The 24484-nt window shown below is 43.0% G+C and overlaps 1 protein-coding gene across 3 annotated transcripts in view; it reads right to left on the bottom strand.

The window, feature by feature from the left end:
- LOC133347748 (tyrosine-protein kinase Fyn-like) overlaps positions 1-23876 on the bottom strand; it is a 41735-nt gene extending 17859 nt beyond the window's left edge. For all 3 annotated transcript variants that reach the window (XM_061560306.1, XM_061560307.1, XM_061560305.1), the window contains exons 1-2: positions 23576-23876; positions 6552-6817 (exon numbers count right to left, since the gene is read on the bottom strand). In XM_061560306.1, coding sequence (XP_061416290.1) covers positions 6552-6801 — 250 coding nt within the window. In that variant the 5' untranslated portion in view covers positions 6802-6817; positions 23576-23876. The remainder of the gene's footprint in view (positions 1-6551; positions 6818-23575) is intronic.
- Between the last annotated feature and the right edge of the window lie 608 nt (positions 23877-24484).

The raw sequence follows: 24484 nt of genomic DNA on the forward strand, positions 1-24484 counted from the left end.
TTATATATTTACGCGATCTAACCCAACAAAAAACTGTATTTTGAACGCTCAGATTGTAGCTAAGTACATAACCTGGAGATCTTAAAAATGAGAAAGAAAAAAGTTTCAAGTCACTTTCAGGCACATTACCATCGCAGTAGTATAACGACATGAATGCATGCGTCTACAATAACAGTTTCATAAATCATTGCTGTGATGTTACGAGAGCCTCTGACAGACTTTAAAGTATGCTTTCTCTAGAAATGCTAAGACTTGTCATAACACCACTTCCACAAGGGCATTAAGATAAAGCATCGGAAAATTAGGAAAGAACTTAAGGGTGGTCAGGACCACTCATTAGCAAATTAATAACCTTAATATGAATAACACTCATATCGATAACATGAATACTTTAATTAAAAACAAATACATTTACCTCAGTAACACTGGCTAAAACGCACAAAGTAATGCTGTCATGGTTGCCAAAGTGCATGGTTGACTTCTTAAAGCCCATGTTGCATGGGGTTGTCTCCTGCCAAGCGATTGGCTGGTGCAGTGGGACTGATTATGTAATTCTGAGCGAATGCTGCCATGCAGCTTTGAGATCTCACTGGGGCTGCCATTTTTCATTACAATAAATTTTCACTTTCTTTTAAAGCATTTGGATTTTATGAGCACGCAAAAAAACCAGTGCTATCATAAGCGCAGTGCAGCTCACGACCATATAATTCTGAACCGCAAGATTGTTATCCCCTTGTTGTTAGTGTAAAAACTTTGTTGTCGAAAATCTTCAGAGTGGTTTACTTCGCCAATGAGCACGGGGATGTGCTCATCTGATGTTTATAGCTCTGCAGCCAGCAGAAGACATTACACATCCATATACGGTGGGGTTGACTTGTACACCAGACAACCAATGTTGACGACAAACATAGTGGTACAGTATTCTCTTATTATTCACGAAGGATACGTTCCGGAGATGCTCGTGGATAGCAAGCTCAGGGGATGATAATGGACTATGAAAATGAATCACCTTAAATATATAAATAAGGTATTGACCCTCTGCGAGATGTCTGCAAGTTCCAGGGTGGGTCACATTCACCGCTGAATCTCGGAACGCGCAAGTGGTTAGCATTAATTTGATTTAGAGAGGGATAGCACCGTTGTTTTTAAAGACATCGTACTCAGCGCAGGGAACTGTCGCGACACGACCGCACTCTATGATAGCTGGCACCAAACTGTGCCCCGTCCCTTCCCACATAGCCTTGTGGGGGCCTCGTTACCGCTAAAGCTATTTTATTTTTCTCGGGAAAGGGTGAAATACATAAAAATTATCTCATCACTTTAGCTCACTTTTTTTCTCTCTCAATGCAGTCATGCAAAGTTCCAGGTGCGATTCACGGATAGCCAAAATCACAGACAGCAATTTTGTGAATGAGGAAATACTGTACTTATGCCGAGTCAACATTCCAACAGACTTAACTTATAACCTTCCAATTGTGAGCTGGGTGCTCTAAGTACTCTGCTGCATTGCCATATTACATGAAAATGAATATGTATTAAATTCAGATGGATATTTACTGAAAGTCATTGAATTACTGCAAAGTGAATTATTTCCTACAAGGTGAAACATGACATCAGGTGCTGTTTGGTGTAAATTATACAATAGGTCAAAACTAGGATAAATACACGTGTCATTATGACTACAATACAGCAAACGATTTTGCATTGTTTCTGTTCACAGCCAGCCAAAAAGACTTAATACAATGCCAATTTTCACAAAGGGATAACCGTGCACCAGGAAACATGGAAGGTGTGCGTGGTAGCAGCCCCCCATAACTTATCGTGCACCTCCCCCAAGGCTGCTTGACATGGGCCCCCCCAAAGCTGCTAGACATGGGTCCCCCTTGGGTGCAATGTTTATTGATGTTGTTTATTGATGATGTTTATTTTCTGCTTCGTGAATAAACAAGGATCCTCAGGGCCCACTCATGTATTTAGCATCGCCCCAGTGGGACCGTCCAGCAGAGCATCATCCACTTCCTCCGGTTTTGTGCCATTGCCCACGGCTCCTACCGCAAAAACACAATGTGCTGGGCACACACCATGGTGAAAAACACGACTACCCAATGCTGATCCAACTGTGGACATTATTGGTTATAATAAATATGCTAAGCGTCTGCACGCAGGGGGTTTTGCCTATTCAAACAAGGAACTGTAAGAGTAGCAATACAGGCAAAGCCTCGACTTACAAACGGGTAACATTCCTGAGGCGTGCTCGTAAGTAAATCTTTTCGTATCTCTGAAGTCAAGCTTTAATTGCACATGGTTAGTGTTAGAAAATGTGCTATGGTTCAACAATAAAGGGAAGCATTGTTAAACTCATAAATAAGAAATATTATACATTTGCATGTAATAATGTAATAAATACTGTATAGTAAATAAAACATTAAATAGAGTAACATGAAAATAAAATGTTTTATTTTCACCTACCTCAAAATTCTCATGCTGGCCTACTTGTCGAAAGGGCCATTTCATCAAACGATATGCTGAGACTCATTACATCTAGCGGGGGATCGCTTCGCCAAACAAAATATTTCCGTGGTTCGTGAGGACAACCAAGTAGGATGGTTAAAATAAAATCTAATGGCGGTTCGTTCGCAAGTGCAGATGTCAAGTCGGACGTTCGTATTTCGGTGACTACTTGTGCTCGCAAACAGTAATATTTGGGCAACAAAAGTCATAATAGTGATCAGGATATGTCTTCCCATAATGCTTTGCATGTCACGTTGACATCACCAAACTACGTGCAAAATATAATGCATAAAGCCTTATTTTAAACCACCAAGACCCAAAACTCTGGCCAAATTCTTTTAGACAGCAGCATAAACAACGATAGCAGTTTAATTATTTTTTTGATTCAGTACAGTGCAGTCAATGCCTGCAATGTCCTGTGCTTTGTGGGACAGGCCCTCCCTGCTCACTGTGAAGAACCTTTGCCATCTTGAAATCACTACCTCTTGTGTATTATTACTGCTCTTATTTGTTGCCAGCCTGCACACAATCTTCTGTTTGATGAATATTTTTGTCATTATTTACACCAGGGGGTGTAAATGGTTTAGGAACGCCAAGCACACAGAGGGAGGACTCAGCAGTGGGATGAACAGAGGATGCACCGAGGAACGTGGGGGAGGTTATGCTGCGGGCTTCGATCGTGCAGACATGACCGTCACACACGCACACGTATGCACGTAGGCGGACACATGCTGCCTGTCTGACTCCCACTGCTTATAAGATGATGAGGCAATAGCGTAATAATGTTAAGAATAACGAAAATTAAAACAGTGTCAACAGACTCTGCATGATTGCAGCGTTCTTAGGAGCCGTGGAGTTCTATGAAAATGCTCAGTGTTGTACCAGAGATACCAAGGCAGTGTTAGCACTTTCAGTGGTCACTAAGAATATCTGAAAATCCAAGAGTAAAGATAACTACTCAGAAGTTAACGGTTCAATCTCAAGGCCTCACAAGCTCAAAGACAAAGGTGTCCTTGGTTTTCTAAAACAGATGCAACAATTCATTCCACTATCAATGATTCAACTGTCACAATTAGGGGTCACATTTCAATAATTGTCAAATTGCATGTATGTAAAACATCTTTCGCACTCTACGTAGCCAACAGTGTACCAAGATGTACCATCTTATAGATGTTACCACCTTTTTTGTACTGCCTGTAGAATTTTAATGTTTTTATTGTTTGTTGCCTCATTCAACGAGCCTACATGTAAGAGTTGTATATAATTTTCCTAAATCATAATCGATTCTTTCACCTACGATTTAACTAGTGTATCTTGAGCATAAGAATACATTTCAATTGATGGATCATTAAAAGCAAAACTCATTTTCGTCAATGTAACTGCAAAACTCATTTTCGTCAATGTCACTGCAAAATACTCAAGAAAGGCAGCCTAAGGCACCCTAAGAATGCACAGGGACATCACTGATGTTTGGTCTCAAGAGGCCCTGAAGACAATTTTATAATTCAATTTGTTTTGCCACAGAAGCAACACACCAAGCAGATTCTGCCAGTGAACTGACTTTCCAGACTGTCCTTGCCTGTCTGTCCTCTGGACTGATGACATGACCTTCGAGGTACTCATACCTGGCACTGTTGAGAAATGATCCAGCTGATGAAGTAATTCTTTCAGACTTAATTTACCAAGTAGTGCATGCATTTGTCAATTTAAGAGCAAAAACCTGGCCTAGGATTTAAAAAAATCAAACCTATCCCTCACCCCACCCACCACCTTGGCAAAAGAAGCCAAACTGATACACTAAGGTGCATTTACATTAACAGTGTGCGATTTTTTTCACACCAGATTTAACACTGCCTTGCACAATAAGCGTGTCCGGAGCACTGTTCACCAATGCCAGTCTCTGGGACGGTCTCCCCGGCCTACAGGAGGAGCCACCAGGCTCTCAAAGTGCACGTGGTATCCCAGGACAACAACCATGGTCATGCACATGTATAAAACTACAGCGCAACAGAGTTTAATTACAATGTTTCCTCGATTCTACTTCGTATTAAATAACTGCCAAAATGTACACAATGCTTGATTATAATCACATTCATTCAACTGCCACGAGTAAATCTTCAGCTTTTTTTTGTAAATTAGGTGTAATGTGCAACGAAGCTTGTTAAATTAACCGATGGGATGATGCACTCTCAATATTTCAAACTAATGCACCAACTTTACATGGAACCGAATGGCAAAGTAACTGATTTAATAAAACTAAATCACGGTGGTGAAAAAGTTGTTGAAGATTCGACAGACAAAATGTCAGGAAACACCTGCATGCTCAACAGGAAAGTTATTGTCGGAGCAACTTCCTTGCTTAACCATCAACACTGTCTGAAGACAAGGCTGGGGAAGCACTCGCTAACGCACACACCCACACACAGGACTCCCACAAACTCCAGCGTGTTTAGACATCCCCCTCCTTTGAGGTGGTCAGATGACTCGGGGGCTAATACCGTGTCAGAGCAGTGAGCAGGCAGGTACCAGAGTTCAGAATCAGCATGTCTGCCACCCATTATGATTATCCTTCAACCCGTGCGAAAGCTTTTCATGGGAGGGGGGGGGGATGCCAACTGCGACATGGATACTGTGCAAAAGAAATTCTGAATGTGCGCAAGATCAGCACTGCGTTGCAGTGACAAAAACATGAATACACAACATAACACCAATGCCTTACAATGTGTTGACGAGAGACGTCGATGTTGCATTGTAAGCTTAGTAAGCTGGTCGGAAGGCGCAGAGGCTGGGGAACGGGCCACGGGGAATTTTGACTAGGGTCAGCCATAAAAAAAGGTTGCAAACTTGCTGCTTTAATGGATAGTTTGGCCAAGATATCCACTGTGGAATGGGCTTACAGCTCTCTGGGGTGAACAATTCCTGATTCATTTGCCATCCAGACCAATGCATGAATCTATCCAAACACCAGTCAGGTATTAAAGAGGTCAACTATCTTCTTTTTTGTTCACAAAATTAGCACAAACACCTTTACAGCCGAGGAAACGACAGAAGTTGGAAAAGTACCGTTCATACAGTATTTAACGTTCATATTTAACGACAATACAAATTGCCTTTCGGCACGGTCCTCGCCATAAGCCTTTTGCTTATTATTGACAAATCATTCCTGGCACCCCAGGAATGAAATTCCTCAAGGGGTGCCACGTTGGCGAGATGTTATCTTCCTCGCCTGGTATGCCGGAGGTCGGGGGGGGGGTTTCGATCCCGACCCTGACACCTGTATTTTCGGAGTTTGCATGTTCTCACTGTGGTCGCGTGGAATCTTTCTCCGGGTTGTTCGGTTTATCCCTTCATCTTCTTGGTTCTTTCGGTAAAGTCACGTAGAAGGGAAGTAATAAAATAATAAAAATAAAACATAATAAAACAATGTTTTATTTTTATTTTTATTATTTTATTACTTCCCTTCTACGTGACTTTACCGAAAGAACCAAGAAGATGAATCCCTGCAGTCACGAAAGCTTTAAATCGAAATTTATCCCTTCATATTTAGAAACATGCGTTTACATTATTTGCATTATTTTGCCGCAATTAATTTGCACACACGCCACTTCGTTGAGCTGTCATTGTGGTCAGGTCGCTTCTGAAAAAGAAGTTAATAACTCACTGGGCTTTACCTGGTAAGATAAAAAGTTGTTTAGTTTTTTGGTATATATTATAAAGCGATTTGATTACCTTTACTATGCTTTTCACTCCTATTTTTTTTGTACTGTTTATTACTGTAACGTTCTGACCTGCCTCTAATGGCCATCTGTGAAAAAGCTTTATCGCTTATCAGACTCCTGCAGTGCAACTAAATATTCAGAAAGAAAATAATATTCTGAAATTCCTGCTGAAATTCCCAGCACATGGAGCAAAACATCAAACGCGTACGCCAAACGCCACGCAATAAAACCCTGAAACACACCGGAGAGCTTTAGAGCAAATCCACACTTACACATTGCATGACACTACTAGCCCGATTGCGAGCGCGCGCAGTGACCAACCTGCAAGATGTGTGCGCTGTGGAGAAGACACACTCATGGAGCTGGCTCCACCAAATGGTGAGAGCATGGACCCCGCAAAGTTGAAGTCGGGAATGGCGTTGGTGATGCGCATCGGTTGCTGAGCAGACTGCGTCCTGGGTTCGGATTCGTAGCGGTTGGTCGGGGTCGAGTGCCCCAAGTTGCCGACACTTTCATCCACCTGGTGCTTCCTCGGTGGAGACTGCTTTTGCTTGCTCTTCATACAACCCATGGTTTTACCTTTGGGCCTGTGCAAGAGAGGAGCATAAAAAAACGACACAAACCGGTGATGTACAGCTTGTCACATGAATAATCCACACATGCAGCCCTTTTGTCGATATACTGCGGGATAAGGGCCTCCCCGTGTGCTTGCGTGCCTTATGCGTTCATCGATTGTACTTTGCCATGCTGGTTAGTGCGGGGTTGGTGAAGGCGAGAACAGATGCACGTGCAATGATGAATTTGGCTTCACTGCCCACTACGTAGTGCCGCAGCACGACGACAACCTGGATGTGTTTGGTGGTCACCCATCCAAACACCGTGCATGCTCAACCGTGCTTATCCTCCGACGTCTAATGATATTAGACGCATTTCTGAACGATTTGGTTATAGACGCTTAGAAACACAATTGGTGTGAAAGATGCGGATGAATACACAGCTGCAAGCTACCCCATTAAGGCATCTTGGAAATGTCACAACACATAACATTAGAGCTTCTCGCAAAAGGGCGCCCAAGGGAAAAGTGCCGCTAATTTTCAAAACGTGTGAATAATTACGGCTGCTGGTCCTGCACACGTCTTGGCAGTATATTTCAAAATGCTACCAGAATCCTGGTCGTCTCAGTTAAAGTGTAGCTGTGTAACTGGTGGTGATGAGCATAATAGTTATGGGGCCTGTGCAAGAATTGGCGCATGCCACTTGATTGCAGGCTTTAAACAAGCGGTGACGTGCATTTCACATCTAAGTGTATGCCAAGTAGCAGTCTTTTGATTAAACAACATTGCACCCAAGGTACATCTGTATGTAATATTATGCCCAAGGCAATGATATTTACATGGTCGCCTTCTCGGATTTCGTAAAAAAAAGACATTTAATGATGCCATCACCAATGTAACACAATCATAGAATTGCCCCTTAAGAAACTGAGCTGCAAATGTGCGGTGTGCTATTCATGGAAACTTCTTACGAATTCGGATAGACTTGTCATATATTCCATTTAAGTGCGCACTAATATAAATATGTAAGCACTGCATTGCGGGTGATTTAATACTCTTACTATTGCAGTTCCAGGATAACATTTAAGTGATACACACTTAATTTCAGGCGAGTGAACTTCAGATCCCATTACGTTTATTTCTAAGCAGCCAGTGCTTTAACGCGTGCATGCAGGTTTCTGGTATGTATATGCATACCCATGTAAATGGATGTACAACTGTAAATGTACAGCCTTTTTGCTAATCCACTGCTGAAATGAGGGCCTCCCGACCCCATGTGAGTAGTGGGGGTTATATGAACATACTTATCCACACTGGTCAAAAATCAATACATCACAACAATGGATTTAACTGCACTGCCCTCTGCTGCCCACCACACAGCCCCACTGCCCAGGCCAGGTTATGCAAAGTGGTTACCCATCCCAGCATTATCCAGACTCAAACCTGCAAAACTTCCAAGATCTAAAGAGATTTGGCACATCCCAGGTGATTTGGTCATAGGCACAAAAGGCCACGTGTGGAGAGTTATGTCCATACACAATCAGATGAGAGGAGACAAAGTTGTCATTAGTTCCAAGACTGTAGAGATAATGCTTGAGCTTTTTTTTTCCATTGTAAATCATTGATTCTTATATATATATATCGTTAAATGCAAATATATATTAAGCATAAGGATCAATTCACATGACGAATCATTAAACGCCTGACTGCCAAGCTGCTTTCTAGGAAAAGTCGCATGTATGACCTTGGTAACATCAATTGGGCTGAATGTCTTATACAATGGGGAGTGCGTGAGCTTATTGTAATCATGCCAAACCACATTTCAAAAATGGGGCTGCAGCCAACAAAGAGGTGAATGTAGGGGTGGTGGCAGCTGTGCGAGTGTAATAAAGCCATGGGCAGACAGCTACTACATGAATGAGTGGCAGTGTCCTCGGCTACATCAAAATACAAGAAAAACTTAACGTGAAATGGGGGGGGGGGGCCTTGTGTCACTACCTAACAGCATTAGTCCGTCAATCTTGCAGTGAAACATCTGTTAGGTCTCCATATTGTTTGCTTCTGTGCCATTTAATATGAAGTGCGATTCTTAATCCACACCTCCGATTAGCACGGTTGGCTGTGTACGATGCGAAAGAAGTTCAACATACATACAGTACAACTACACACGAACAATCATTCCGGTTAGGAAACCTTTAATTGCCAACATTACAAGTTCAGGTGTGTGGCCACTCTAAACCAGTGGTGCTCATATCCCCATTGGCAGACAGGAGCTAGGGGTGAGGATAGATTTTACACACACCCAATTACAAAGATCGGTCTCTTATTAAGACCTCACACGAAGTGGCGCTAATTTTAATGCCCTCGGAAAGCCAGGCGAACTTGACCCAGACCGAGATTTGAACCCCTGACCTTTCCACAACGCCACCTGGACAGAAGCATTTCAGCTCATACCCAGGACGCGGATGCCCCAATGTGGGCAATGATATAAAATGCTGAAATGTTCTGTTCTTAAAGCAGTGAGTGGGGTTACTCTTAATATTTTGTTTAGAATATGCACTATATTGATTTATGCAAAGGAAAACATGCATCCTCATGCACGTCATTCATTTAGTAACAAAATATTCGTCTTTTCTGCTTAAAATTGTGGACTGCACATAACGATTGTTTAGTAAGAAGTGTGGAGATGTGTGTGTGTGTGTCTATTAGGAGTACATTTTCATTTCCATAAACCGTTTAAAAGTGTCACAAAAACCACAGCTCACCAGTGTTGACAATTAAATTATACCAACTCACAATATCTCAATGTAGAAGAAAGCCAAAAAATGGCTTGCAAAACTTTAGCAATATCCTTGTGGTAATGGCGCAATTAAGGAACAAACAACCATTAATCAAGAGATAAAACCATCTACACAAAGCATATCATGCATGGCCAGAGGGAATCTGAGGCAAGATTTGGGTGATAAGGTAAGTGAGAACAGGTAGTGATGACAGACATAAATAAATTAGAAGGAAACAATTCTCAAAAATAAAGATTGTTGGTTAGGCTACTCATGTGCTATTAACCATTTAACTAAAAACACAATGTCAAAGATACTTCACTAATGATGTTCAAGCCAAAAGATTACTTGTTTTGCAGTAGTCACACCTTTACAAAAAAGGCCACTTGTTGAATGCCCTCTGATCCAAAAGCCTGAAAAATGCTCCAAGTGCCCCCCCCCCCCCTCCCCCATTAGGCAGCATTGATGAAGGCAGGGCCCTTGTCTTCAAGATCGTTAGTGTCTTTCCTGGGCTTTGTTCCCCGCCATGCTAAGTGGGTCACAGCTCCGTTGCACAGAGCTGCACTGGTTACCCATTGCTTACCGTGGCTTGACGCCGTTCAGCTGCAATTCCCCGGTCATGGGCAAAAAAAACACACATGTAACGTGAGGATTGCAATACACTGATCGTAAATATCGACTGCCCACAAAACACCAGGTCACCGTGTTGATGTTAAGCACTGGTACAATGAGGCTGGGTTCACTAAACTAGCAGCTACAAAATCCAGTATGTTTTATGCAGCGGGTGAGGTTTGAAATGTGAAAAGACAACGATTGTACAATTGTTTGTTTTCCTTTCCATAAAATGTATTCCTCCAAATGTGTTCATGCTGTCATATCATGAGACACATTCAACTTCATTTGAAAATAATTCAGGTAGCACTGCCCCACCATCTGTCGGGTAAGTCTTCTGAATATAATGCTCACAACTACTATTGTGCTTGCGGATAGCCTAGCATTTGTGTCTATGCACAATCTGGGCAACATGACAACGATTCACCGATTTAAATGTATTCTTATTTTCACAATTGAAGCTCCGCCACGTGCACATTTATCGAGCCTTGTAATCATGTATTTGTTTCATAACCTACGTATGCTAATTGACAAATTGACACAGGCAACACGCGATAAAGTAAAAATGACAGTACAAACAACACGTAGGAAAATGGATTTTTTCTGAATCAAGTCATAACCCTGATGTGTGACAATTCATCGAGTTGTGGGTGGAAGGAGGTCGGCATGATTCTTTTGCCTTCTTTTGGTACAGACAGCTGGGAAGTGCACGATAGAGCCTCGGACATCATTTACAAACACAGGCCGTCGCACGTCAGCGTCACAGTCCAAACCTGCCAAATAGGAACATTGCTCGCAATTACCAAGATTAACAAAAATATTGTTTCCTTCCTTGTTTGCTTATAAAAAGGGCACTGTGTGCATTCTACATGCCAATGTTTGGGGACAGATTATTGAGTCTCCCAGTAAAAAGGGCAGTGCATGGCAGCAACAGGTTTTTATCGTGATTACACGCACGCTCCTGTTTCAGGTATAAAAACCCCGTTACCAAGGAGGAGCTTCTATGTACACAATGCTTGGACCTATGGCAAGACCCCGAGTTGTGAATTGTGCTTGTTTCGTATGCTTTCAAACAGATTCTTGCAGTCACGAAAGCTTTAAGTCAAGATTCTTAAAAGGTGAATTACTTGTTTTTTCATTTAACCAATCCCACGAAACAATTTTCATTACACCACAGAACCCTAATTTCTGTAAGCATTATTCCATACGGTAAGCACCAAAATTTGCATTACTGAAACGATATGAAAACCCAGTCTATTTACCTACTGCATGGTAGAAGATCAATACACAATACCTACATTGAAGTTAAGGAGCATTTCCATGGTTAAAAAATACAATATTGCACACAATGGCAGGTACACGTCAAACCCCAATAAGCAATTAATTTTGCTGTGGCAGTTGAAAATCGAGACAATTAGTTAAAGACAACACCTTGCTTTAAAGAGAAGGGTAATTTCAGATTCAAATTAAAATTTATTTTAAAATCCACCAATGCTTTATTCAATTAAGGATTCATTTCAATTCCCACATTATTTTGTTGAAACAGTTGCCATTGAGCCCAGGCATTAATTAAGTAAAAAAATATATTTTCAAATAAAGCATAAAACACATTTCAATGACCAAAATTATGGACGAAACACACAGACCATTCTACAGAGGAAAGCAGTGTTGCTACAACAGTCACATGTGTTTGCCAAACAAAGTAATTAAATGAGATTTGGATAGAGTGCAAGTTTATTTCTGGTGCAGGCTGAATGTACAGTGGTTAGACTTTTAAAAGGTCATTAATTAAATTGCAAAACAAACATAACATTAACTCAGCATATTTAAAATGTCTCAAGTTACTAAATTACAAATAAATAACGAGTGGTGATGCATTTGGACATCGCCAAATATTCATTATAGAAGAATCATCATTGATTGGCCAATTCACATGAATGGAAACAAATCAGGTGTATACTTCTAAGTTTTCCTGGGTATTGCTGACGATCTGACTTCACAAACACCCAAATGTTCATTGCTAGCGATTGGCTTCTGTGCCCAAGGTGGGTTGCTGCAAGTTAACAATATGAAAACCACTATAACAAAAAAAAGACATTCATGACCTTCACAAATGCCGAGCTAATGCACCACTCCACTGACTATAGACCACAAGTGATATATAGTCCCAATCAATACACTATGGATCACTCACTATCCCATGCAGCATGCACACCACTGCATTGTCTGGGTGCTTAGATCTTTTTACTGGATGACTAAACCAATACAGAACTACCAGAAGCAGATATTTTGAGTTTGGGGAAAATAAAACTAATTGTATAGGATAAACTTGATTTCACAGTTCAGGTTTGGCCACTAAAAATCTGTCAAAACCTGGCTTGCATGGCACAGTACCAAAGCAGGACTCACCAGAGCCATCAGAAAAATCAACATATGAAAAGTGGTGCTGGGAATCTTTCCTCCCTTGGAACTCAATATCCTTGTTCATTTCCATTTAATGCTAAATATTTTCCAAGACAAACTTGAATAACCAATGCACTCTCTCATTGCCACATTACAGGTATTTATGCAATCCAGAATGGAAGATAAAATTCATCGGAGAATTCTTTGCATAGGCTTTCCTTGGATTAGCAGTTTACACTAAAAAATGAAAATATGTTACAGCATTTACATTTTTAAATATGTTTGGGCTAAACTGGTCAACTTTGCATGTACAGCCTGTTCTCCTATAACGCTTGTTTTCATAACGCAAATTGGATATAACGTGATGAATGAGGAAACACGTTTTTATAACGCGGATGCGAATTTGATACAACGCGATTGAGTGAAGAGAACGACATCGCGCGAGTAGGAGGGATGCTGCTGGATGCTTCTAGATGCTACCCACGCACCTCGGTCTTTGTTCAGCCTGCATAAGCATCTCACGTGTTATTGTGGACTGTGCTTTACCCTATATTATATATTATTCATAATAACGCGATTTTTCCATAATGCGCAACTTTTTCATTATACGAAAACAGACTGCACATACAATTACCAACTAAACTCAATTACCCATAATTATGTGCATTCCAGATGCATTCAGCTGACTACTAGGTTAATTTCAAACAACCCTTTTTGATATAACCAGCAAAAGCATACTTTCGATATGAAACAAGTGGATCATATTGGAAACATAATATTGCTCAAATGCATCATGCTGTAAACATCCGCCAAATGATAAAGGCCTCACAATGCACCCCTTTCATGATCTTCTCAATACAAGTTCCTCCCTCGACTTACGAGCACAAATGAGTAAAATTTCCTACAAACTGTTAGGGTTAGCAATACGCTATATTAAAATCCAATTATGTACTTAACTGCAAATCTGTGACTAGTAAGTCTGTGCTTTTTGTAGTTTCGTTTTGGTTATATCACATTGCATCTTTTCCAGCTACTTTGTGCTGTTCTCAACGTTTCTTCCACTTCCTTTGTAACAAGAACATTCCAAGTCCGTCTGTGCTTGATAACCACCGGCTGGTGCCCACTATCCTTAGGACAAAAAAACGACAAAATGGATTTGGAAGCCTTTGCACTAAACCACAGAATTGCAAAAAACAACCAATCTCTTAAAACACAATCCTACGCACATGAAACACTCGCTCGTCCACAAAACATCCGTGCAGCCAACGTATTAATGCCAGTCAGTTATTTAGCTCCACCTCGGGGCTGAGTGTGAACCGTAATGCGTAATGAACACGAAGGTCAAGCATTCTTATTTGCAAAAATCATGTGACTACATAGTTAAATAATGAATTGAATGGAAATGTATGCGTTGCACGCGATGCTACAAAAAAGGGCATATGTGTTTCAAATGAAGTAGTCTACAATTTAAAATAAGTAAATATAAAAATTAAGGGACAACAAGAAATATTAAACCAAACGATTATGTCTGAGGAACTCACTAATAAACAGCTTGTTATCAAGGCTCAGGGTAAAGGGTTACTCCGTAACGACTTAGCATTTCATGTCTGAGCTTAAAAAACTTGATAATCACAATCAAGTGATAAGCACAATCAAGTGGTACGCAATTGTTGAGTACAAACAACAAGAGTAAATTAAGAATATGGATTCATGCCCTTCATAATTCCATTGTTGCAATTCAGGATTATGATTCAATTTCTGAACCAATTTTTATGTTACCCTATGTGGCGCATGTAGAAACAGTGGCATGAAAACATTTGATGTAAAGCTACACAAAACATGCATTTTTAAAAATCCTCAAACGCACACTTCCGTGCATGTATCGTGAGCGTAAGGTAGAAAAAACCCACCACGACGAAAATGACAAAACAGGCAAGGTTCATCAGGCATGGAACATCTCACAAAACCATTTATAATTATTGTACTCGTGGGTGGGGTTATCAAAATCAGCATCTTCACTGTTGATTTTAACCAGATGATTAATGCAATGGCATAACCGCCTTAACGTGGCGGTAAAGTGCAAGACTAATACCAATGGTAAATTATAGGCAGCTATCTATGTGTTAATGTTTTACGCCATTTGCATCAGTGTGGCAAAATAAAACACGTTTGCACGATGACTCGCGTGAACGTGGATGGATCCCCATGACCCAACATCCACGTCACGAGTTCAAACCCAGGTTCGTGGGATCCACCTTAGCCCATCACCTCTGGACCCTATAAAAATGTTTCAACGGTGCTTGTATGTATGTAGAACGTCTTTCGCACCATACATAGTCAACCGTGCTAATCGGGGGTGTGGGAGAATGACAGACTAAACACAAAAAGCAGTTCTCAAAAAAATGAGTTTTCAATTTAGATTTAAAAGTGCAAAGCTCCAGCAAAGTTCGTGCAGTTGACAATGGCCATCTCCATAATAACATGGAAATTACACCACTAGCCTAGTCGCTAATAAAGATGACAACTGCTCCATTGCTTGAGTGAGCCCAAGACTGTTTTAAAATACCAATTCCACACTGCTTATTTAAAAACAAATATTATACTGTATACATACAATGCATCTGGCAAAACCACCCAGAATGCACACAATCTCAACAGAACGCGTTAAGCTGAAATGAGCCTGGATAGTGCTCCGATGGTCAACCACCACATATGCTTGCACAACCATGCTCAAAGCGATTCCCAAACTGCGCTGACCAGCACGGTGCAGTTTGGTCAAATAATCCCCTTAACCATCATAGTCACGAGGGTTATTTGACCATAAGAAAAGGGCTGTACATGTACATAATAGTACGGTAAATGTACACTATAGTGCTCTCCTCCATTGCACAACGTATAGGCAGACCATTACATTATGGTTTCTGCTAATGGGAACAACCTGTTAGATAGATCAAGGTCGATTGTATACCTAAAGTACTGTGTATACCAGGATTCTCACGATTCGTGGATCAAAAAATCAAGTCTTACTCTACCAATACTGTAAATGCGTAAAATTGTGCGCACAAGAAGATTGTGTAGATTTATGCAAGCGTTTCCGTTGGGCTCACGGTCTGAATGAACAAGGCAGCGCAAGACAGGACACATTCAACAGAAAGAGACGGTGCACATTGAATATGATCGCACAAAAAGGGGCGTACGTATGTACACATGCATGTAACTTATTTCGCGCCATACGTAGCCAACTGTGCTCATCGGGACAGTATAGATAAACTAGTGGCAAAAGCAGAGAAACCGACAATGGAGGCAGCATGAAGGAGACAAAAAAAATACATAAATTCGTGTGACCTCAAAACGTGACTTTTTCGAATAGTGGGGCGCTGGCAGGGTGCGCAAATCGCACGCCTGGTGTAGATGTCTCAACACCATTTTTACACATTCTCTCTGCAAACTCGAGCAACAGCACATGCACAATACGCTGCGTTTCTCCAGAGACTCGCGCAGTCTTTTGCATGTGCTGCTGTCAGTCATTAACTTGCACTTATATACGCATTCATGTCACCAAATTCAACCTTCGCACAAAATACGTACAAATAATATGGCCGTTTGCGTGACGAAAAAGCAAACAAATGCATTGGACGTAAAAACGGTGCAATATTTTTAAGTGCAGAAAAATAAACTTCTTCAAAAAGGAACATTTACAGCTCGCGTGTAACAATTACCCTTGTTTTTAATAACGATGCACGGTGTGGATATACATTAGAGGCCCTAAACCCAAGCGCATGTAATTACCAGAGGCAATTTTAGGGAAATTATAGCCAAGCTTACAACGTGACGAAAGGACACTTGGGGCTATAGTCTGCAGTGTGGTACAACGTAGAAAGTGCCCACTGTCGAGACGTGTCGCTGGCTGTCTGACCTGAGAAAAAAGAATACTGTTGAAGAATAGCCGACTCCGTTTAAAAGAAAATTTCAGGCCAAAAACGGCTCTTGCTTTACAGTTACACGCCTAAGATGTGCGTTCTGGGCTGTTAAGACACTTAAAAGCCTTGTTCATGAGAAAGATAATACTTTAAAATCAGCCAGAGCACCGGGATGGTGTCAATCCCTTACTTTATATAACATCATTGCAGTGACGTCAACAGAGAGCATATGACAGTGATTTTAAAGTCCTTTGTCTCATTATCGAAGCTAAAAACTCGTGCCAGACAACAACTTAGGCACAAGTCCACGAGCCAGGAAAGATTTGTAGTTGGGCTAAGTTTATTTTCACAAAATCAACTACGTGAAGAAAAGTTACATTCAAAGTGAAACTTTGACGAACAGACAAAGACACATTCCATGGAGACCTCAAGTCTTGTTGTGAACGAATCCATTTTCGTTCCGAAGCATGGCGACATCTAAATAGGTGGCCAGCACCCCACACTGTACTTGTACAAATATTAAAGACGGCGGATAACATCAGGGGAATTATTCTATGATCATGAGATGAAGTCCTAATTGTATAACGCTAAGTTGACAATATGCTCACAAATCAAGATTAACAATATGCGGTGAGATTTAGGCTAATGGCGTGAACAGACCTTTACAACTGAGACAAAAAAAACTAGGAACAAAAATGAAATGGACAAAAAAAACACCGACTGTTCAATAAAATTGCAAATCCTAATTGTGCAAATAATCACGGACGGAATCGCTGTGCTGAATCGTTACATTCATGTTCATTAAGGGGGGAACCTTCATAGATGAGCAGATTACGCCTGAATAAGAATGAAAAGATGATTTTGTGATAAGTTTAGTTCTAATCTAGACGTCAGGTAGATGTCAACAAGTTAAGATGCTTCCGCTTGTGCAATGCAGAGGACCTAGGTAGATAAACCGGAATCGGCCGTGCGCTACACTGCTCACGGCCGGGGGAAGTAATCATTGCTAACATCACGCACCGTATGACGCCAATTACTGTTTCCTCTGCATTTATCATCAGGTGTTGCTCCCAAACGGCAAGCTCGTTGCTGGCATGATGCATGTGAGTTGCGACAGAGGCTGACTGTACTCAGTTTCAGTAATAATCTTCTAACATATACATCACCCTTATTTGTAGCTACAGTACTGACTTGCCGTGCAGAAGAATATGCCGTAGAGATCCTTCAAGCAGAACTGGACTGTTTGTAGATCACATTGCAATTACTCTGTAAAAACAATAAAGAATTCCACAAAAGTATACAACCTTTAACCCTTTCATTCTAATAATCAGGGGTGGACCGATTCACCAGCCTTCCAAGGGTTATTTGATCAAACATTGTAATTAGATGCCAAATACTATTATTTCTAACACTGCAGTGAATGATAGCCCCCTCTAAGGGCTGCAGGGGTGACTTGAACCCATCACATACAACATATATAAATCTAAAAATACCGACTAACACAAGCGAGTATCTTGAGTTTAGAGATCTATTAAGTTATGAAGAGATGCATCATTCCGCCACTTCCGATATGCCCTTTTCTGCCAGAATGTAAATGCTGTGCCAGAATATGAGAATAGGTTCTCCTTTTTTCTGGCAACAAAACAGGTGTTAGGATGTTAGAACACCAAACTGAAACCTTTTACAAGGAATCATGTCTGCATTAACCACAATACTTTTGGTCAGAATTAAAAAGAAAAACTCTAATATATGCATTGTCTTTGAAACTGATTGGTCCATACCACAGACAGCTTTCTTTGGAGCCTAGTCTCAAATGGTGTTAGACCAGAGGACGTCTTCTGGTTGCACAGACAATGCATATATTATCAGAGTATGCTTTTTGTATTCTGACCACAAGTATTGTGGTTAATGCAGACATGATTCCTTGTAAAAGGTTTCAGTTTGGTGTTCTATCATACTAACACCTGTTTTGTTGCCAGAAAAAAAGGGGAAAACCTATTCTCATATTTTGGTACTGGCAAATGAGGTCCCATTATGCTGTGCCAGAGTTGGCAAACGTCCTTTTTAACTTAATTTTTTTTATTATGGGTGGCCAGGGAGATGACCCAAGGCGGACATTTCTTGGATTTTCCTTTCTTGTCAATTCCTTCGGGTGCACCAATACATTTGTATGCATGAATGTAGAACTTATCCTTCACACCGTATGTAGCCAACCATGCTAATCGGAGGTGCGCAACTCCGCAAAGTCACATTTGTTATAAATTAGAGTAATATAGTAAGTAGTCCTCTTTCCCATTTCTAATGCACACATTTACGTTGTTACGCATCTATACGTGAACATACATACCTGGTGTCAACATGAGTCAACTCAAATATCATCATGCAATGTTCACACAATTTTAATTAAATGTAATTTAGAGTCCTCAAAAACAGGAATAGGTGCACAGGCCTAAAGGCACTGCCACCCAGGGCCACTTAAGAGAATAGCCGATGACTCCCACACATAAGTTGTATTATGTTAAGGCACGTGACATGAGAAGGTACACAAATGCACCGTCAACAGCATAAAAATATGGTGCAAGCTATGTGTGATGTGAATATAAATCAAACAGATGACCAGCGAAGCCAACTCCTGTCTTCAATGAGTTTCATTGTACATTGCTAAATCTGTGCTTAAGACACATCATGTAAAAACTTGTACAAATTGTATGCATACCGTATGGTGGTGGTTACTACATGTTCAACATCTGATGGCACTTTGTCACTGCTTATGACATTAATTCCCAAGTGCCCGAGCACTGGACACACAACATATTACCATGTCTACGTAATTAAGTTTACATTTATTTTACAAACATCCCCCGCAAAGCAAGCACTGCACCATACTTAGGATCAGATTAAAAAGCACAATTTATGTTACAAGCTATCTTCCTGCTTCCAAAGCCAATCACTTGGTCCACTTAAAAGCATTACATTAATATTCATACGAATGTACTGCTAGATGAAGGCAAGCTGTGCTGGTCATTGGGGCTATTAGACCATACTTCACCACACTGGTTGGTCTTTGTTCTCTGCCAGAGTAGAGATTTCCAAACTCGAAGCCAATAGTTCCATGTTGTATGGGGTCAACTAATCGGATTTTTCCTCCTTGCACTTCTCTTATCGTGACTCTTCTCTAGCGAAATCCACTGTCCCCGATTCTTGCTCTACCGCAGATGTTTACATTGCAGTCAGCATGGACACAAACACGGAACTCTACAATTACCAAAAATGTTCCCTCCTCCTGCAAGTTTTCCAAAGATGTCGGGTCTCGAAGTCACCCAGATCGGGGTGGTCACTGGCCACACAGCGGACAATCAGCACCCACACCAGTGGTTAAGTCACAAACGCGTGTTAACAGGCGCAAGCCCCCTTTTGGCAATGCATTGCTAAATAAGGGCCTGCCCAAGCCTCCACGGTGCACGAGGGTTACCTAGTACAGTAATACCCCGATTTACGTCGTTTCACAACTACGTCACTTGATGAACACCGCTATCACATTTGCGTCGCCTCAACCCCACACTTGCGTCGCTTACGGCATCATCTAGTATCCTGCCCGGTCATTCGTTTCTTTTTATTTACGTCGTTCCGATATTCGTCGCCGCGAATTTCAGGAACGCATCCCCGGCCGTGAACTTTATCGCCAAAAACTTCACACCACCCTGGTTCAGTGTGGGTTGCACACAACGGGTTGTACAACAATGGATTTTGGATGAACTACCCTCAACAGACCAACGACGTAGCCACTCCAGCCCGAGGCCAACTTGTGTGTGTGTGCTGCATCATGGTTAGCCACCCGGGCGCGCCCTCTGGGCTCAAATCCCGCTTAACTTCCGAAATCTGACGGAGATTGGGCAAATTCAACGTGAGCTGCCTATAGGCAAAATGCTTTGACCAATACATACATTACACCTCCGATTGGCACGTTTGGCTACGTAGGGTGCGAAAGAAGTTCAACGTTCATTACACCCGCGTGTAAAGTTCCAACTATTAACCGATTTGAGGCTATTACCACAACTTAACAATGCAGCCCGTTAACCCGGCTGTATGGGTACAACGCTAACCATTGTCATTAGTTCATTACGATTCCTGGAATTCGAGTCATTGTCCACTGTAAGCCACATTAACTGTCTGGTTGACGGATGAGCCAGTGGAGTGCCAAGCACTGCAGACACACCGCCGTCACACAAGCGAAGTGACCTCGAGACGAGAAAAGCAACTAGTGCACTTCAATGGGTTTCAAATAAGCCTCATGGGGATGCCTTTCGGTTCGACAGCAACAATTGACAGCCAAAGCAGGGCATCTAAAACTACAGCTAAAGCAATAGCAGCACAACAACAACAACAATTGCAGCAGACTCAACAGGAGGCTACAACGCAAAGCAGCCAAACAGACGCTAGTACAGCAGCAAAAGATGCAACAGCTACAGAATAAGGTCCATTAGCAGCAACATAAACAAAGGCAGCTTCAACATTCGCATCAACGGCGACACAAGCAGTAATAATGGGTAGTGGCACAGCAGCAAGGCGTAGCAACAGCTCTTAGAGATGCATCAGCAGCAACAGCAAGATACACGGCAACTATAAGAGTAGCAACAGCATCGTAATGGCAGCAACAGCAGCTGTAACAGCAGCTGTAACAGCAGCAACAGCAGCAACAGTAACAGCAGCAACAGCAGCTGTAACAGCAGCACGATACCGGTCATAGCCACAGCATCAGCAACAGCACAAGGCAGTATTCACAGCAACAACAGCAGCAGCAACAGCACAAGGCAGTATTCACAGCAACAACAGCAGCAGCAACAGCACAAGGCAGTATTCACAGCAACAACAGCAACAGCACAAGGCAGTATTCACAGCAACAACAGCAGCAGCAGCAACAGCACAAGGCAGTATTCACAGTAACAACAGCAGCAGCAAAAGGCAGTATTCACAGCAACAACAGCAGCAGCAACAGCACAAGGCAGTATTCACAGCAACAACAGCAACAGCACAAGGCAGTATTCATAGCAACAGCAGCAGCAACAGCACAAGGCAGTATTCACATCAACAACAGCAGCAGCAGCAACAGCACAAGGCAGTATTCATAGCAACAACAGCAGCAGCAACAGCACAATGCAGTATTCACAGCAACAACAGCAACAGCACAAGGCAGTATTCATAGCAACAACAGCAGCAGCAACAGCACAAGGCAGTATTCACAGCAACAACAGCAACAGCACAAGGCAGTATTCACATCAACAACAGCAGCAACTGCTGAAGCAGCAGCGGTGGCCGCTGATCCAACAGCCGCAGACAACGACAGAAGCAGCAGCAGAAACTTGCAACGAGCCGCAACAATTAGGATGTACTGTATACTGTACTGTATACTGTACTGTATACTGTACTGTACACGCAGTTTACATGCGACCACGTCCGGTCGCAACACAACAGCGGGGGGGGGGGGGGGGGTGATGAAGAGACACCAGCAATGGTGATGAAGAGACACCAGCAATGGTGATGAAGAGACATCAGCAATGGTGATGAAGAGACACCAGCAATGGTAATGAAGAGACTACAGCAATGGTGATGAAGAGACACCAGCAATGGTGATGAAGAGACACCAGCAATGGTGATGAAGAGACACCAGCAATGGTGATGAAGAGACACCAGCAATGGTGATGAAGAGACACCAGCAATGGTGATGAAGAGACATCAGCAATGGTGATGAAGAGACACCAGCAATGGTGATGAAGAGACACCAGCAATGGTGATGAAGAGACACCAGCAATGGTGATGAAGAGACACCAGCAATGGTGATGAAGAGACACCAGCAATGGTGATGAAGAGACACCAGCAATGGTGATGAAGAGACACCAGCAATGGTAATGAAGAGACTACAGCAATGGTGATGAAGAGACACCAGCAATGGTAATGAAGAGACTACAGCAATGGTGATGAAGAGACTACAGCAATGGTGATGAAGAGACTACAGCAATGGTGATGAAGAGACACCAGCAATGGTGATGAAGAGACACCAGCAATGGTGATGAAGAGACTACAGCAATGGTAATGAAGAGACACCAGCAATGGTGATGAAGAGACACCAGCAATGGTGATGAAGAGACTACAGCCATGGTAATGAAGAGACACCAGCAATGGTGATGAAGAGACACCAGCAATGGTAATGAAGAGACTACAGCAATGGTGATGAAGAGACTACAGCAATGGTGATGAAGAGACACCAGCAATGGTGATGAAGAGACACCAGCAATGGTAATGAAGAGACTACAGCAATGGTGATGAAGAGACACCAGCAATGGTAATGAAGAGACTACAGCAATGGTGATGAAGAGACTACAGCAATGGTGATGAAGAGACTACAGCAATGGTGATGAAGAGACACCAGCAATGGTGATGAAGAGACACCAGCAATGGTGATGAAGAGACTACAGCAATGGTAATGAAGAGACACCAGCAATGGTGATGAAGAGACACCAGCAATGGTGATGAAGAGACTACAGCCATGGTAATGAAGAGACACCAGCAATGGTGATGAAGAGACACCAGCAATGGTAATGAAGAGACTACAGCAATGGTGATGAAGAGACTACAGCAATGGTGATGAAGAGACACCAGCAATGGTGATGAAGAGACACCAGCAATGGTGATGAAGAGACTACAGCAATGGTGATGAAGAGACTACAGCAATGGTGATGAAGAGACACCAGCAATGGTGATGAAGAGACTACAGCAATGGTGATGAAGAGACATCAGCAATGGTAACAACGGTGGCGTCAGCCAGACGACGACTACGACGTTCCCCCACGCCGCCAGGCTTTGGAGACACTGTCCAAATGAAAACGAGGGCCGATGCAAATCAAGCCACGGTAGTTGTCTGGCCCGTGTCAGGGAGCGGTCTCTCCGACCAAAATCACAGCCCCTCCTCACCAAGCCAACAACAAGTACACCCAAACGGATCGAACCCAACACAGAACCCACGCTTGGTAAACACCACCGCGAGGAGTGACACCAGACGACGATGCCCGCTCTCTCACCTATCCCATGGGGGGGGTGAATGCGGCCCCAACCTTGCGACCGCCGACGCCTGCTGGGAGGAGGAGGAGGGGGGAAGGGGGCGGCAAAATGAACTGCCTCGCGACGAACGCGGGGAATTGACGGCGACGGAGAGAGGGGAAATGCTGCGAACGACGACGACGGCAGCAGCAGCAGCAGCAAAACACGACTAACGAGGAGGCCGAAGCGTGAGACACGGGGAGGGAGCGAGAGGGGCAGGCGACAGACGGAGAACGACGGGCGGCTCCGCTGCTTCCACCGCCGCGAACCGGGCGGTGCTAAAATGGCCGCTAGAGGGAGGCGGCTTCACATTCCCCACCCGTCCGCGCGACCCGCCCCCTCCGCCCGTGTCGCGCCTCGCGATTGGTCCTCGCGTGACCCCCGCCCCACTCCCCCGGCGCCTTCAGGCCAATCGCGAGCAGGGCGCTAGGGCGCCCCGGGGCGTGGTTTCGCGTCTAGCCACGCCCACGGGCCAATGGGGAGGCGCGAAGGGGGACTCCAGGGGGGTGGGCTGGCGCGCGCCTGTTGTGGGCAATCTAAAAACACCGCCCCGCCCCTCCCCCTCATGCCTCTTACCCCCCCACCCCCACCTCGCTAAGCCCCGCCCCACGCCTCTCACCCCACCCTCACTGAGCCCCACCCCACGCCTCTCACCCCACCCCCACCTCACTGAGCCCCTCCCCCTCACGCCCTTTGTGATGGCCCCGCCCCGCTGACGTCTCGAGCGGCGGCCAATGCGCATGCGCGCAGAGGCGCGCGTTGTGATTTACGATTCGATTGGAGCTCGATTAGTCGAGTTATTAACTTTGTGAAGACTCGAGTTGTTGCGTTATTAGCGTGATAATATCTCGATTATTAGAATGTATTAGCTCGATTAGTCGCGTTATTAG

This window comes from Lethenteron reissneri, chromosome 26 (genome assembly GCF_015708825.2).
Source record: "Lethenteron reissneri isolate LAM-NWPU_2019-01 chromosome 26, ASM1570882v1, whole genome shotgun sequence".
NCBI classification, from domain to species: Eukaryota; Metazoa; Chordata; class Hyperoartia; order Petromyzontiformes; family Petromyzontidae; genus Lethenteron; species Lethenteron reissneri.